Source organism: Cervus elaphus, chromosome 8 (assembly GCF_910594005.1).
Source record: "Cervus elaphus chromosome 8, mCerEla1.1, whole genome shotgun sequence".
NCBI lineage: Eukaryota > Metazoa > Chordata > Mammalia > Artiodactyla > Cervidae > Cervus > Cervus elaphus.
In genome coordinates this window covers 36,721,594-36,738,930 of record NC_057822.1, presented here as the reverse complement: position 1 = coordinate 36,738,930, position 17,337 = coordinate 36,721,594, and the positions used below count along the sequence as shown (strand labels likewise).

Genomic DNA, 17,337 nt, shown 5'->3' with positions numbered 1-17,337 from the left:
CCATTTTGCATTTAATTGACCATCCAAAGAAGTGTTTTCTAAATGCCTCTTACACACACTAATCTAGAGTAAACTTCTGTTGATCCATAATAATGGAAAATGGGTCTTCTGGCTAATCAAAGTGCTAGTTAATAAAGAGTTTTTGTATATAACTGTCAATTACCAATATTATAAAGTGCATGACACTGGCGTTTTACTGAATATGACTTAACCTCCTTTGCATAGCTCAAAATTTTCCTGTGCCTCAATGTCATCTATCACAATATTGGTTTTTGATATATAGTCTTGCTCTTTATTATAGATGTTTGAAGGAATAAACTGAATATGTACTGATGACATCCCCATGAAAATCACTTTTTGATAAATGAAAGTACTAATAGCAGCTTAAACACTTGTTCTCTTTTTCAACATGTTAAATATGTAAAGTATGATCTGCAATGTGTTGCAGTTGTTTGAGTTTATTGAAATGTGAATTGGCCGTATCTGAAATATGCCTGCATATTCTGAAAATAAACAAGAGTGATATCAGAATGAAAAGGAAATATGTTCTGTTTTAGTAATAGATGGTTCTGCCCAAAGTGAATATCTCGCTTGGTGAATCACTAAATGGAAAAACACATTTTTAAAATAGAAAAAGAAATACCTACCCCCTTCTTATTTTCTTGGCTTTCCTAAATCTGGAACTTTGTGGCCTCACTGTTGAAATCTCCAAAGAGAAGTTACAATTAATATGAAATATATCTCTATTATAATATGTAATATATCTCTAAATCCTTGACCATTAATCTATTTTTATTGTCTATTAAGGATCTCACCATGAAGTGTAATGAAGAGGAGAAATCTCTCAGTCCTGAAGCCTTTTCCAAGGTTTCATTGACGAATCTACGCAGGTCTGCCATCCCAGATCTTTCTTCAGATCTTGGCATGAACATTTTTAAGAAGGTGAGTAGAACCACTTAAAAAAAAAAAACAGCTACAAAAAAACAGCAGGGCATGAAATGCTTCTGATTGTGCTGCCGAGGCAGGTGGGTTGAGGAAGGGACCTCAGAGTAGAGGTCCGCTCCCAGCTACAGCACTGACTTGCGGCGTGACCTTGGGCAGCATGACCTTTCACATTCTCTCCCTGTACAGGAGTGCGTCCCATTTTCCACATTATGTGGGGTTGTTAGGAGCTCAATCCTGCTATGTGTAAAGTGCTTCTAGTAGTGTGGTCATGGAGATAGTTGTGGTAGCAGTGATGGTATCATACATTTGTATAGCTCATCTCATTCTACCAAGCACTTCACGTAAATAATTCTTATATAATCCAATGAGACTTTTATTCTCCACAATTTGCACCTACAAACCTGAGTCTTTTTGCAGTTCCTTAGAGTAATGGAATCGTCATAGAACACTCATTCCTGAAGTCATCTCTGTTTTTAAGGCAATAGAAAAACCAAGCTTTGTGATAATGTAGTAAATCCTTATAACTGACCACTAGCTTTACTATGGTTACTTCTCTTTGTGAGTGACAGTGTAGGTTTCCATTCAGCAAACATTTATTGCACATTCACAAGAATCTAGAACACTAAAATTGGGAAATTAAAGGTGAGTCTTTGTGTAAATAAACTGACTTGGGAATTAGTTGATTGGTTCAAATTCCACTCCTACCATTTTCTACCCATGTGATACTGGCCAAATGATACTGGTTTCTTCACTTATAAATGGGTACATAATATACTTACCTCAAAAGGTTATGATAATTGAGATAATGTTGGTAGAGTCTTTATTGGGCCTCATACTTAGCAAGTACTCAATAAATGTTAACTATTATTCTCAACAATAAAAAAGAAAAAGACTGCACCTTAGAAACTTTAGGTAGTTTTAGAAAGGTTGAGTCCAAACTCAAAACTAGGTTTTCTAACTAAATATTTCATGCTCTTATTAATCCACTCTTCACCTCTCTTTTTTATAAGCAAATGGAGCTAATCAAATAGAAAATAATATGTGTAAGATAATGTATGTGTGGTGGCTTATTTTTTTCTTTTGCAAAATGACTAGTTTGTGTCAATGAAGAACACAGAATTACCAACCTCTCTATAAGCTCAGAGTTTGCTATGCAACATTGATAATGCAGTAAAAGACAAATGCTGTAGTTTTTCTAAAAATGTTAATCAGTGGGGGAAAAGAGGTTTTCAGTTCTGATTGCATATGAGAATCTCTGCAGAACTTTTAATAAATCAAGGGCCTGGGCCTGACCCTGGACCTATGAAGTTACAATTGCTGAAGATTAGGCCCAGACATTAATACATTTTAAAAACTTCAAGCAATTCTAAACTCTTAGATATTACTGGATCTTGAATTTCTTTGATTGATAGGAGTCATAGGGTTGTACCAATGCATATTCTGCATCTTCTTTGCCTCTCGTATGAACAGAGGTATGCATCTGAAGTCATTTGGCTGAAACAATGGATCTGTCTTGAAAAATGGAATAGAAAAAGAGTGTTTGGTCTGTGTGATGACTCAGGACTCCTATACACTAACCCAGGGTTTCTCAAGTTTTACCGAGCATCAGAATCACCTGCAGGAATTGTTAAACATTGCTGGCCCTCCCCTTTTGGCTTTCTGATCTAGAAAGATCTGCATTTCTGACAAATTCCCAGGCACTGATGCTAGTCCAGGGACCGCACTTGGAGAAACATTCCTCAAGCCCAACCCGGCAGAAAAACCTGGGAAAATATGTTATCTTTTTCTTAATTTCTTTCACTCCTTTGCACATTGTGGAAATTTTTCCCGTCTCTACTGGATGACATTTGGTGACTTTCTGGGTCTCCTTTTCCTGGAACATTTCCCAAATTTTACTCCAACCCTTTGGGAAGCAAATGGTAACCTTGCCTTTGCCCTGTGCCTGACCTTCGTCTCTCATCCCTATAGTTCAAGAGCCGCAAAGAAGACAGAGAGAGGAAAGGTTCCATCCCATTCCACCACACGGGGAAGAGGCGGCCTCGGAGAATGGGAGTGCCATTTCTGCTGCACGAGGATCACCTGGATGTGTCCCCAACTCGTAGCACATTCTCCTTCGGAAGTTTCTCTGGGCTCGGAGATGACAGACGAGGCATGGAAAAAGGAGGCTGGCAAACCACCATTTTAGGTGACCACAAGGACCTTCGAAAGTAGGGCAGAGCTTCTTTGACCTGTTTAGAAATCTGGATCTAGGGCTCCCAGGGAAATCTGTACCTTTCTTGAATAGTTCAGTCGAGAAATCTGGGCCCAAATACAGCCTCCCCAGGACCCAAATAATGCTGTGTCTTTACAGACAAAGAAATGGAAATAATTGAATTATGCAAGAATCCTGTATAATTAGAGAGCCCTATTTCTGATCATTCTATACAATGATTCTTTAAATTTTATTGAAGTACAGTTTATATATAATATGTTAATTTCTTCTCTATAGCAAAGTGACCCAGTTATATGCATATATGTATTTGTATATATATTTTCATATTCTTTTAGTATTTCATATTCTTTTCACATGATATTGAATAGAGTTCCCTGTGCTGTCCAGTATGACCTTATTGTTTATTCATCCTATATATAAGTTTGCCTCTGCTAATCCCAGAGTCCCATTACTTTCTTCCCCTCCCCTGCCTTCCTCTTGGCAACTGCAAGTCTGATCTCAGTAGTATGTCATTCTAGACATGGAAGCATGGCCTTAGAGGGCTCTGTGCATTAACTTTGTGAATCCAAAGGCAGACTTTTCTTTCACTCAGATATTAAAAAAAGAAGATGTAAAGAAAAGAAAAGGGAAGGGAGGTTTTTTTTTTTTTCTTTCTGGATGTCATATTAAGAAGACCAGCTTAAAATCAAGAGATGACAGCTAGCGGGGGCCTAACAGATGGTTTCTGACATTTGGCTTAGATTGGGGCTGACCTTCTCACAGGCAACTTCATCAATCATCTCAACCCTGAATGTTCCCAAGGCAGATTTAATTCCTGCTAGTCAGCTGTGCCTTGCAGACTTCCTAATATCCCCTGACTGTCACTGCCATCCTTTGGACAGACAAAATCTTGGCAGAACATCTTTCAGAGTTTCTAAACTTCTTGTGGTTCCTGTCCTTCTCAGGGAAATTTACCAGGCGGGGCAGTTCCGACGCGGCCACGGAGATGGAGAGCCTCAGCGCCAGGCACTCCCACTCCCATCACACGCTGGTGAGTGACCTGCCAGACCACTCCAACAGCCACGGGGAAAACACCGGCAAGGAAGGTGGGTCGGAGGCGGCCCCTGCAGGCGGGACTTCAGGTTTCTTTTCCTGTTTCCTGTTTTCTCTCCATGTTCCATTTTCATTGTAATCTGGCTCCATGTGCTTTTTGAAAACTTGCATTTGTGTATTTTATGGCTGGATTATTTGTGAGCCGTCCTTAAAATTTCCTTAGTAGCAAGAGCTATGGCATAGCACACTGTGAACACCATGCCTCTCAGAGGAAAAACAAGGGCAACCCATTCTATATTTGTTTTCACTAGAGCATAGACCTACAGGAAAGACTTCTAGGACATCTGTCACATCCCTCTGAAGGGCTTGTTCATCTTCAGGGGAGGAAAGTCCCTACCTTCTAAGGCCACTGATTCCCTTTCCAGACAGCTGCTATTCTGTGCTTTATGTGGAGCAAACGTATGCCTCTGGATGAAATCCAAGATGGGTTCTTAAACTGTGCTCTTCTTAACCTATGAGTATAAATTTAGTCCCTCTTTTCCCTGGACTGTATTTCAAGTATCTGATGACATCTATTAGTTACCACCACAAATTTATGTTCCATAATTCTTTTTATTTATTTATTTATTTTAAAATTTTTTTCTTCCATAATTCTTAAGCAGAAGAGAAAAAAGAATCTTGTTTTTTGTTGCCTAAATATATTAAATAAAACCAAATATTTTCACAGCTACAAAGTTGTGGGGAAATATTTCAACCAAACTAGCTTAACTATTGGAGAAGGAAATGGCAACCCACTCCAGTATTCTTGCCTGGACAATCCCATGGACAGAGGAGCCTGGTGGACCCCAGTTCCTTGGGTCACAAAGATTTGGATACAACTGAAGCGACCAAGCACAGCACAGTGTAACTAACCAGTAGGGTCTATCGTCTAACTGCATAAAATGCACCAGTTAGACAAAAAAATTCTATCCTGGGTCTCAAGAAAGCCAGCTAAGAATTCACATTTTCTATAGCCTTCATTGTTCGTTAGATATTATCATACATGACTCAATACCATGGGAGTTGACGATAGCCTTGAGACTCTCCATCAAATATATGCTATAGCTGTGATTGTGGTCATGATTTAAATAGTAGGTTAAGTGTCTAACATGATCTTGTAAGTTCATATCGGGGAAATAAGACATTGCTTTCCTTTTTCTAGTGCGATCTCAGATCTCCACTATTACAGTTGCAACCTTCAATACCACATTGGCATCGTTCAACGTCGGCTACGCAGACTTTTTCAGTGAGCACATGCGGAAGCTCTGCAACCAGGTGCCCATCCCTGAGATGCCACACGAACCCCTGGCATGTGCAAACCTGCCTCGAAGCCTCACAGACTCCTGCATAAACTACAGCTACTTGGAAGACACAGAACATATTGATGGGACCAATAACTTTGTCCACAAGAATGGCATGCTTGATCTTTCTGTACGGAGCAAGAATTTTTCTTACTGAAACTCAAAAGATATTGAATCTTTGGTCCAGTTTTTACAATGTTGGGTAAAATGGACATATAAGTTCTTAGAAATGTTGGGTCTTTAAATGAAAAAGCTACACTTAAAAAAGAAAAAACCTTTTACGAGTGTATCACCCATCTTAGATGCACCTTTTCTTTATTTTGAGAATTACTTTAGATTTGATCTGATATTAGAATATTTTTATAATTGAGAAACATTAGTGAATCCTGAATACACTTAGTAAATATCTGTGTATTTGTATTTGCTAAGTCCCTCATTTTCTAGACAAGTAGTAAAAAATTTTGCTTGTTTTCTTTTGTTATATAGGCAACATGACTATAAACCACCCAAACAGCAAGAGAGAATGAATAGAAGTCCATTAAAACATTTAAATCTTCATTCTCAAGAATGCCTATCTTGATTATAGTTATTAGCAAATGAAAGGGTTGTTATATTTTACAAATATATTTCACACAATTTTTTTTATTTCACATTAGGGAACCTGGCTCAGCAAATAATTTAAAATATTAAAATCAATAGAAAGACATAATTTAAACATGCAAATACTTTGCATTTAAAATTGAATGTAAATAACGATGCAATTGCAAATATTCCTCTATTATATGCCTAAGGAAACTTTTGGTCTTCACCGATTATTAGTGGAAAGGATTATTGGCAGAGGATTAAAACACTTTGATTTTAGAAATCAGTTGAACAAGTTTCCATTTGGGCAAATAATTGCTCTCCCATTAATCCATTATGCTTTGTTATCTCCATTAATTGTCTATATTATGGCAATTTTAGAGTCCTTAAATGAGATAACACACTTATACATTTTTAATTCCTTGGGTGATTTGTTGATTAAGCACATATACAAGGTTCCAATGCAGCATAATAAGATCATCTGAAAATTACCCGAATTATTTATACTTACGTGCATAAAACAGCCTAAAAGAAATGCAATAAATGGAATAGCCAGATCTATTTAGGAAGAGGTAATTCAAGTAACTTAATTACTCTCTGGTTACTTTTGTCCTCCCCCAGGTGGTTCTGAAGGCCGTTTATCTTGTCCTTAACCATGACATCAGTTCTCGCATATGTGATGTGGCGCTGAACATTGTTGAATGCTTGCTTCAGCTTGGCGTGGTGCCCTGTGTAGAGAAGAACAGAAAGAAGAGTGAAAACAAGGAAAATGGAACCGTAGAAAAAAGGCCAAGTGAGGGAACTTTCCAATTCAAAGGAGTATCTGGAAGCTCCACCTGTGGCTTTGGGGGCCCTACAGTGAGTGGAGCTGGAGACGGTGGAGGAGATGAAGGAGGAGGTGGTGATGGAGGAGGTGGAGGAGGTGATGGAGGAGGAGGTGGAGGAGGTGGAGGTGGCCCCTATGAGAAGAATGACAAGAACCAAGATAAGGTATGAAGGAACCAGCTTTTGCATACTCATGAAAGGTTATTCCTGATTTCTTTCCATATTTTTGCTTGCCAGCAATTTGTTGGCTCAATAGCCGCTAGTCACTAGTCCATCATAAGCAGTATGCTTATGCATGCAGTATGCATGCATGCTCAGTCACTAAAGTCATGTCCAGCTCTTTGCAACCTTATAGACTGTAGCCCACCAGGCTCCTCCGTCCATGGGATTCTCCAGACAAGAATACTGGTGTGGGGTGCCATGCCCTCTTCCTGGGGATCTCCCAGATCCAGGAATTGAACTCCCATCTCCTGCATCTCCAGCACTGCAAGCAGCTTCTTTACTGCTGAGCCACCTGGAAGCCTCTAATAAGCAGAATAATTCTTCTGAAGAACATTAAGTTCTTTCTCTTGATTTAAGGAGCACATTTTTAGGTAGCCTGCTTCAGTCACAGGTAAAGAGAAAAACAGGGGGTATTTTTCTTTAGTAAGTTGATTTCTTGGCATTAGTTTAGAAGACTAGCCTTTGTCCTCTTACATCGCAGCGTGTCACACCCAGGTGTCTATCGTTTTCATTATTGTTTCTGAATTTAATTTCCTTTGACTTGACAACACCTGATTTATGATTTCAGCACTTAGCATCAGTAATTAGTTTTCTAATTTGAATTTTAAATAAGAATTACTGCAGCTATATTCATATAATTTATGCTGATTTCAATTTGAGATCTTAGTTGGAAAATAGAAATTGAAATCAAAAAAAGAGATTTGAATCTCTAACAGGTGACAATCTACACATCAGGCCAAGTGTTTACAAGTATGAATGATTTCACGGTGCAGAGTTCTACCACCTACATATTATCTTAAATATAAATTGTTGTTTTTTGCAGGGCATCAGGTTTTTACATCTGAAGGTGTGCAGCGTACCTTCCTCTTTTTTTTCCCCTTCCTCTCTTTCTAGTCCTACCTCATGCCTGTTTAATTTGCATTTATCATGTTTCTTTCCTCATTTTTCCCAATATTTGTGGACTCTCATCCAATAATTCCTGCCGCAATATTCTTAGGTTCCCGAACCTAACTTTTCCTTTAGGATTTCTTCTACTGCCTCACGCATATTTATATGTCTTCCAATTCTAATAGAATCTTCTGGTACTTGATGTTTCCAACTTTTACATTCCAAAACATCACTGAGGACAATTCAAGGGTCCTCAGATCTCATTGTAGATGAAAATTATCAAAGTGATGATATTAATCACAAGGGATTTGAACTTGGATCCTAAGATCTAAGGGATTTTTCAGTCAAAAGTTATGTAGGAATTAGGAAACAAATACAAAGTATAAGGACCACATTTATAAACACAGCAAATAGTAAGATTCTTAACTTAAAATTGTTAATATGTTGTTGGATTCTGTTTGCTAGAATTTTGTTAAGGATTTTTGCATCTATGTTCATCAGTGATATTGGCCTGTAGTTTTCTTTTTTTGTGGCATCTTTGTCAGGTTTTGGAATTAGGGTGATGGTGGCCTCATAGAATGAGTTTGGAAGTTTACCTTCCTCTGCAATTTTCTGGAAGAGTTTGAGTAAGGTAGGTGTTAGCTCTTCTCTAAATTTTTGGTAGAATTCAGCTGTGAAGCCATCTGGTCCTGGGCTTTTGTTTGCTGGAAGATTTTTGATTACAGTTTCGATTTCCTTGCCTGTGATGGGTCTGTTAAGATCTTCTATTTCTTCCTGGTTCAGTTTTGGAAAGTTATACTTTTCTAAGAATTTGTCCATTTCATCCAAGTTGTCCATTTTATTGGCATAGAGCTGCTGGTAGTAGTCTCTTATGATCCTTTGTATTTCAGTGTTGTCTGTTGTGATCTCTCCATTTTCATTTCTAATTTTGTTAATTTGGTTCTTCTCTCTTTGTTTCTTAATGAGTCTTGCTAATGGTTTGTCAATTTTGTTTATTTTTTCAAAAAACCAGCTTTTAGCTTTGTTGATTTTTCCTATGGTCTCTTTAGTTTCTATTGCATTTATTTCTGCCTTAATTTTTAAGATTTCTTTCCTTCTGCTAACCCTGGGGTTCTTCATTTCTTCCTTCTCTATGACATTAATTAGAGGTACAACAATCTAGCATTACCTAGCAAAGCTGAACACATTCATGACCCAATAATCTCACTTCAGATATATTCCATAGAAGTGTGCACAGGTACACCAGGAAAAATGCACAAGAATGGTTATAACAGCAAAAGATAGGAAACAAGTCAAATCTATCAACAGTAGACCAGATGATTTTTATACTCATTCAATGATGCTGTGTAGCAGTGAAAAATGCATGGCTATGTCAGGTTGGATTATTCAAAAATGTAACTTTAAACAAGGTTTTAAGAATTCAGAGTATGGTTCTATTTTTATAAAGTGTCAAAAGAGGCAAAACAAAACAATGTATTATTCGTGGATAAATGTACATAGGGAAAATTTACAAAGAAAAGCAAGGGGATAATAAACACAAATTTTAAGTGTTAAAAAAAAAAATAAAATAAAAAAAATAAAATAAAATTGTTTTACCTGTCAATCTAGGTGGCAACTCAAAGAGACAATAGATAGAACTATGTCATTGTGTCACAATATTCAAGGGAAAATAGGAAAAATAAAAGTTGTCAAATTTTGATAAGCTCTTATCAGTAAAACTTACATATTTTCTAAATTGATGAGGCTTTGTTATGTTTGGGGCTTCCCAGGTGGTGCTAGTGGTGAAGAACTGGCCTGCCAATGCAGGAGACATGAGATATAGGTTCCATCCCTTGTTATGTTTATTGAGGATTTATGAAGTTTATTATTAGTATTTTGTTTCTGTTTGGGTTTTGTTTTAGTTCTAAAATTACACCGAACTAGTATTCACATCTAATTTTTTATTAAAGAGCTACAAATGTCTTGCCTATCTAGATATTATATATAATCTAGATATTATTAATCTATTATATTATATAAATATAAATCTATTCTATGTAATGTAGATATTATATGTAATATATAGATATTATAAACACTAGAAACTTGATAATATAGATGTTACTTTGACCAGTTAGTTTTGATTAGGATGGGATCTTACGAAGTCAGATTGTGTTCTCCAAAACAACCACAAAAGATGCAAATGTTCTATAATTAGTCCTGCAAAATAATATTCTTTGTAATGCAGAGAATTTATAAAATTGTACCTGAACATAGGTCAAGTGCATTGCACTTGTGATTCACACAGGTCTGCACTGCCTCCAACCCATCTGTTATTTTCAGTGGAATTGGGAGTTTATCTAATTTTGTAACCTAGTAATACCAGAAGCATGGGGGAATTGATTAATTCAGAAAAGAAGATCTGATTTCTATTTCTATATTTGCCGCAAACGAGTACTGAGAACTTGAAATGTTATTTAATATGTGTCCTGATTTCTGCCTATAACATGCTACATCTTTCTGAATGTCTCCTTCTGGAGGAGCTGAAATCCCAAGGACATCTGAAGATCCAAAGAAATACAAATAGATATTTGTATTTTTTACGAAAAGCTTTGGGAGCTAGGAATTTTTTTAAAGGAATATTTAATGGTTTTTGAATGTTCATAAGTCAGTCTTCCAAATCAGCTCTTTCCCAGGGTGACCTTTTCTGAGGCACGACTGCCTCTGGCCACACAGGCTGTGTACTCCACAAGAGCTCTCTGCTAAGGAGGCCAGGCAGGACTGAAATCAGGGCCAGTCAAGCCTGCTTCTACTAAGAGGCACCTTTTAGTAGAAGGTGCCTACTACTCACTTCTTCTAATTCATCCTCCCAGAACAGTGCCTTTTCTAATTTGCACAAAGTTGCCCAAAAGGATAGCAGTGCCTCACACCTAGAAATGGGCTTCCCTGGTAGCTCAGCTTGTAAAGAATCCACCTGCAGTGAGGGAGACCCGGATTCGATCCCTGGGTTGGGAAGATCCCCTGGAGGGAGGGCATGGCAACCTACCCCAGTATTCTTGCCTGGAGAATCCCTTGGACAGAGAAGCCTGGTGGGCTATAGTCCACGGAGTTGCAAAGAGTTGGACACAACTAAGTGACTAGGCACAGCACACCTAGAAATAATCATTAACACTGGTTTTGCTATTATTATGCACCTTACTTATTTTGCCTCACAAACTCTGTGAGACGGGTATTTTATGATTCCCCTTTTGTGAGGCATAGGGTGTTAAGTAGCTTGCCCAAGGTTATGGAGCTAAGATTTTAATTTAAACTTAAAACATTTCTGAATTGGTATAGGAAAGTGAAAGTATTAGTCAGCTCAGTCATGTCAGACTTTTTGTGACCCCATGGACTATAGCCCGCCAGGCTCCTCTGTCCATGGGATTCTCTAGCCAAGAATAATGGAGTGGGTTGCTATTCCCTTTTCCTGGGGATCTTCCTGACCCAGGGAGTGAACCTGAGTCACCTGCATTGACAGGTGACTTTACCCTCTGAACCACCAGGGAAGCCACTGGTGGAATATATGTACCTATAAATAAATAAATATATGTGTGTTCTATGTCTGTGTATATATATGTATGTTTGAGTCTTCCATTTGCAAGCATCTGAGCTGCAGAGTTCCCAAGAAACAGACTCGGACAAAGAGATGTGTGCAGGAGGTTTGTTGGGATGTCCACTTGGGATCGACATCTGTGAAATGTAAAAAAAGTGGGATGGAGCCAAGAGAGAAGCTGAATTGCAATGTAGTTGTAACACAGGCTTCAGCCCCTTACACAGGGGACCCCAGAGTTGGGATGGTTCTTCAAAGTAACCCCTGGGTAAAGTAAGGGAGCCCACCTTATTCCATGACCTCCCTCCTAACCCTCTTTATGCCCTTGGCCGGTCATTGGAGGCGGACTGCTTCCAGGAGGAGAGCATAACGTGGGTCAAGGCAGATCTCTTTAGCTAAGGGCAATGCCTGAAGAGGAGCTCACCTGAGAGTTATCAGCCATCAGTACTTCCAGCCTTGATTCGTGGCAGGAGAAGGGGACGACAGAGGGTGAGATGGCTGGATGGCATCACCGACTCAATGGACATGAGTTTGGGTAAACTCCAGGAGTTGTTGATGGACAGGGAGGCCTGGCGTGCTGCGGTTCATGGGGTGGGAAAGAGTCGGACACGACTGAGCGACTGAATGGAACTGAATACTTCCAGCAGCTCAGAGAATGACTGTTCAGTTCTGAAGGGGGGCGTTTCTGGGCGTCACAGCCACTACCTGAGCCTTTGGTTAGAAAAAAAAATGACCCAGTTACATAACATTAGGGGAGCAGAGAGAGTGTCTCATCACATAATGAACAGCACATGATGTCTAGATAACTCTCATACCTGACACACCCTCCCTGCTTTTGAGTATTCTTTCTATGTGGATGGCCCCAAAGTTTATGTATCAACCTGAGCATATGACTGTGGAAAAGCCCTTCACAATTTACAGATCAAGGCTTATTCATTATTTTATATTTGGCACAGTAAACTGATGAAGTAGGAAGGGAAGCTATTAAGATCAATTCACAGGTGGGAAAACTAAAACACAAAGAGATTGGTTCATTTATCTAACGTCATGTGCAATTAAGGAGCAGGAGCTGGACTCTCAGGTGGCTGTGCTGACAGCAGAGAGTCACTAGAAGGACCGAGGAAGGTTGAAGCTTCCTGAAGGTTATGGTGCAGATCTGCATCGTTCCTTAGCAACAGCTTCCTTATGCTTCTTTGGAAACAATTCAAGGGTTTTCTGGAAGCTATGTTCTCCACTTAAAGCAAGGATTATATGAGTCAAAAGAGAGGATAATAACAGTCCCCTATAAATAGGGGACTTCCTATTTAACCTCAAATGAAGAACCCATGCTGAATATTTACAAAAAATTTTTTTATTTTCCCTTTGTTTATACATGAGTATTATAATACAGCAAAAGCAAAAAAAAAATAGAAAAATCCTTCAAAAATGCCAGAAATTCCACATGATTTCAAAGTTTCAGACTTTAAGCAGTTCCAGAAATTTAGCAAAAATCCTTGCCTAGTGATGCTATCGGAACACTGCTGGTAAAGGTACCTTCTGGAAAAAGCTGTTTGCCTTTATCATTGATAGTCCACACTGTCCCTCTTTAGACAGTCATTCTGATCACCTGTCAAGCGTTATGAAAGCACGTCTTCTACTGAAGAGGTCTACATCCATATCCTGTATCACTAGAGGGTATTCAAAATGCATAAATATTTTTCTTTCTTATAAATCACATTCTAGATTTTCTAAAAGTTAGCCTCCCTGTTGAGCCCTTGACAATTCTATTTCCCAAACTTCAGGGGCTCACTATAAAACATATACTTGGTTTAATAATAAAATAGAGTTTCAGTAGCAAAAGAAACTAAGTAACTAAATAAACAGAATCCTCTTTCTCTCTCATTCTGGGTGCTAGGATGAAAGTACACCTGTAAGCAACCATAGGCTTGCTCTAACCATGCTCATCAAAATCGTGAAATCCCTGGGATGTGCCTATGGTTGTGGAGAAGGACATCGAGGGCTCTCTGGAGATCGTCTGAGACACCAGGTATTCCGGGAGAATGTAAGAGAATTAAAGTAGATTCCATTTCCTCTTCGTCTTCCCTCCTTTCAAATTAGGAATGAGTCCTTTGACAATGAGGGTCAGTGTTCCTTGAAAAAAGAGTTTGTTTTGTGAGGGTAATTAATGCTGTCATAAGGTGGGAGAATTCCCATAAGATAATCTCAAAACATCTAAAACCCAGGCTTAGGAAAGTTTAATTGGGAAAATAACTTCTGCCTCCTGCCTAGGGCAGGCCAGCTCCCAGTTGGTAAAAGGATGTATAATTGGAACATGTGAATTATAGTTTGAAAGAACATTGCAAAAATGGATATATTTAGCAAACTTCTGATAGTCTGTGACAAATGACTTTTTAATCACCTGCCTGGGTACTATGGAAGCATATTTTGTATTAGAAAAAGGGATCCACCTTTCAGATGGAGTTTGTTGTTTTTAGATATGGAAAATGGCCCTTATTGGGACAAAACAGGACTACAAAAGTAACCATTTTCTGGCTGCTTGGTTTGACAATGAACCTTGGCTGCTAAATATTGGGTTGGCCAGAAATTTCCTTCAGATTTTTTCATAACACCTTAAGGAAAATTCAGATGAACTTTTTTGGCCAACCCAATATTTATGATCACATCCCTTTGAACTGTGTGAAACTTGAAACTCTGCCCTGAGGTTTGCAAAAAATAATTCTTGTAATGGAACATGGAAATATAACTCTAGCTCATTTTCACTTGCCTCTGCTGATGACTACTTTTCCCTTCAGACTTGGGCAATAACCCACCTCTACAACAAGTTCAAGCTGGAAGAGTTGCCTCATACATATTTGGAATTGAAATAATAAGAAAATCAGTTCAGTTCAGTTCAGTCGCTCAGTCATGTCCGACTCTTTGCAACCCCATGAATCGCAGCATGACAAATAAGAGTTTGATGCAAATTTGAGTCTAGGAAACCCTTTGGCATATCTTAGCAGAGTTTTAGGGTCATGTCAAAATCTAATGCCAGCCATTTTTCTTTGGTATTAGGTTTTGTCATGAAATGTTCACACAGTTTCAGCATGCTGGCTTTCTTTTTTAATCAGTCATCTACCTACCTACCCATTTATATATTATTCTCTTTTTTTTCTATTCTATTGTGTCATATTAGTTTATTATTTGTATGTGGGGGGGGTTATTCATAATAATTACTTTCTCTAAATTCTGAAACTTGAAAACTTTGACCAAGATCTAGATTTTGGGGCCCCAAATTTTAAGAAATCAAAATGATAAATAATAATGCAGTAGAAGCTGACATTTGCCCCCATCATTGCATATATGTTTATGATTTTGGGTCTTTGATTTTTATTCTATCAGTATGAATAAATGCCCTCAAGGCTAAAATTGCATCACATCTCATGCAGAAAACTAATTCTATGAAATGAAATACCAAAATAAAAAAAGAAGCGTCATGCTGTAGCTGGAGTTATAAACTGGTTCTGATATCAGGAACTGTCTTTCTACATGTGGAGAAGGTTAGGGCTAGTTGGATCAGAAGCCACTTGTGAGATTATTGTTACTGCTTAGTCACCATGTTTTCTTCTCTCAAGAGTACTGAGTGTTTCCTATCAGGATATCCAGTTTTCTACTTGCCTTCTAAACTTTGTTGACTTATATGGCAGTACCTCCATTTTCTTGTAGCCCAGTTTTATACTCATTATTGGGATTATATTTACTTATCCATGCTTAGTAAACACATAGTCCATGAGATAGAAATTTGAGAAATCTCCCCTGGGAATGTCTAATTCAAGAAGCTAAATATTTCCAGATTTACCTGGCATTGGATTTTCAGAAGTTACTTAGCTTTAAATGCATAAGAATATTTCTTACCTCTACCAGATCAAGTCCACTATACTTTTATTTTTTTAATAAACCAATTATTATCACAATGGTATTCATCAAAGTGCCTAGTAATTCCAGGGTGTTTCTTAGAATAGTTTAATCATTAGCTTGTAGTCCCAAATTATTGAAAGGGAATTCACTCTTTATATCTCTTGGAGAAGTTTAGAATATTCATTCAGAATCAAAATACTTACAGTTTGATATTCTGATTCTTTCTGAGACTTTCAGTTGAACTCATTCAGACATTGTAATGGCCTCTAAAGAAGAGATTTGAAACTATGCCTTTTTTGGTGTATTTTATAGAGAAGTACTTTAAAACTTCATTTTATAGCAAACAGCATTAATTTTATAAGAAAAAAAAATTGCTTGAGATCTAGAAACGAGTAGCCTCTCTAGAATTCAGTTCAGTTCAGTTGCCCAGTCATGTCTAACTCTTTGAGACTCCATGGACTGCAGCATGCCAGGCTTCCCTCTCCATCACCAACTCCCAGAACTTGCTCAAACTCATGTCCATTGAGTCAGTGATGCCATCCAACCATGTCATCCTTTTTTGTCCCCTTCTCCTCCTGCCTTCAATCTTTCCCAGCATCAGGGTCTTTTCCAATGAGTCAGTTCTTCCCATCAGGTGGCCAAAGTATTGGAGCTTCAGCATCAGTCCTTTCAATGAATATTCAGGACTGATTTCCTTTAGGATTGACTGGTTTGATCAACCAGTAGCCTCTGGAATAAAAACACCCAATTTCTCGACCTAGTAAAGGAAAAATGAAAGGAAAAAAGAAATCCTCCTGACTTTGTGATATAGATGGCAAGGTCACAACAAGAAGCCATTGCTAATTACAAGTTTCAACCTTTTATAATCTTTCCTCTCCAGAGTTCTAAGAACTTTTCTCTGGGCCTTGATTTGTCAAAATGGTGATGTAACTTAAATTATCCTCTGACCCACCATTAAGGACCCAATTCTCACAAATTGCTGTCCTTGCTTCTGCCTGGTTGTCCAAATTCTCCATTAAGGTTATCCTCACTAAGCCAACTGTTTTTTCTTGATTGTAGATTTTCTCCCTCAACTCAGTTCAGTTCAGTTCAGTTGATCAGTTGTGTCCACCTCTTTGTGACCCCATGGACGACAGCATGACAGGCCTCCCTGTCCATCACCAACTCCCGGAGTTTACTTAAACTCATGTCCACTGAGTCAGTGATGCCATCCAACCATCTCATCCTCTGTCATCCCCTTCTTCTCCTGCCTTCAATCTTTCCCAGCATCAGGGTCTTTTCAAATGAGTCAGTTCTTCACATCAGGTGGTATTGGAGTTTCAGTTTCAGCATCAGTCCTTCCAATGAATATTCAGGACTGATTTCCTTTAGGATGGACTGGTTCGATCTCCTTGCTGTCCAAGGGAATCTCAAGAGTCTCCTCCAATACCACAGTTCAAAAGCATCAATTCTTCGGCACTCAGCTTTCTCTATAGTCCAACTCTCACATCCATATGTGACTATTGGAAAAACCATAGCTTTGACTAGATGGACCTTTGTTGGCAAAGTAATGTCTCTTTTTTTTAATATGCTGTCTAGGTTGGTCATAGCTTTTCTTCCAAGGAGCAAGTGTCTTTTAATTTCATGGTTGCAGTCACCATCTGCAGTGATTTTGGAGCCCCCCAAAATAAAGTCAGCTGCTGTTTCCACTGTTTCCCCATCCATTTGCCATGAACTGATGGGACCGGATGACATGATCTTAGTTTTCTGAATGTTGAGTTTTAAGACAACTTTTTCACTCTTCTTTTTCACTTTCATCAAGCGGGTCTTTAGTTCTTCTTTGTTTTCTG

The 17,337-nt window shown here is 38.4% G+C and overlaps 1 protein-coding gene across 15 annotated transcripts in view; it reads left to right on the top strand.

The window, feature by feature from the left end:
* UNC80 (unc-80 homolog, NALCN channel complex subunit) overlaps positions 1-17,337 on the top strand; it is a 223,463-nt gene that overhangs the window by 38,075 nt on the left and 168,051 nt on the right. For 9 of the 15 annotated variants that reach the window (XM_043910183.1, XM_043910182.1, XM_043910187.1 and 6 more), the window contains exons 9-14: positions 808-942; positions 2,914-3,130; positions 4,102-4,278; positions 5,391-5,659; positions 6,733-7,101; positions 13,509-13,655. In XM_043910183.1, coding sequence (XP_043766118.1) covers positions 808-942; positions 2,914-3,130; positions 4,102-4,278; positions 5,391-5,659; positions 6,733-7,101; positions 13,509-13,655 — 1,314 coding nt within the window. The remainder of the gene's footprint in view (positions 1-807; positions 943-2,913; positions 3,131-4,101; positions 4,279-5,390; positions 5,660-6,732; positions 7,102-13,508; positions 13,656-17,337) is intronic. The other 6 variants (XM_043910186.1, XM_043910191.1, XM_043910189.1 and 3 more) reach the window with 3 other exon arrangements.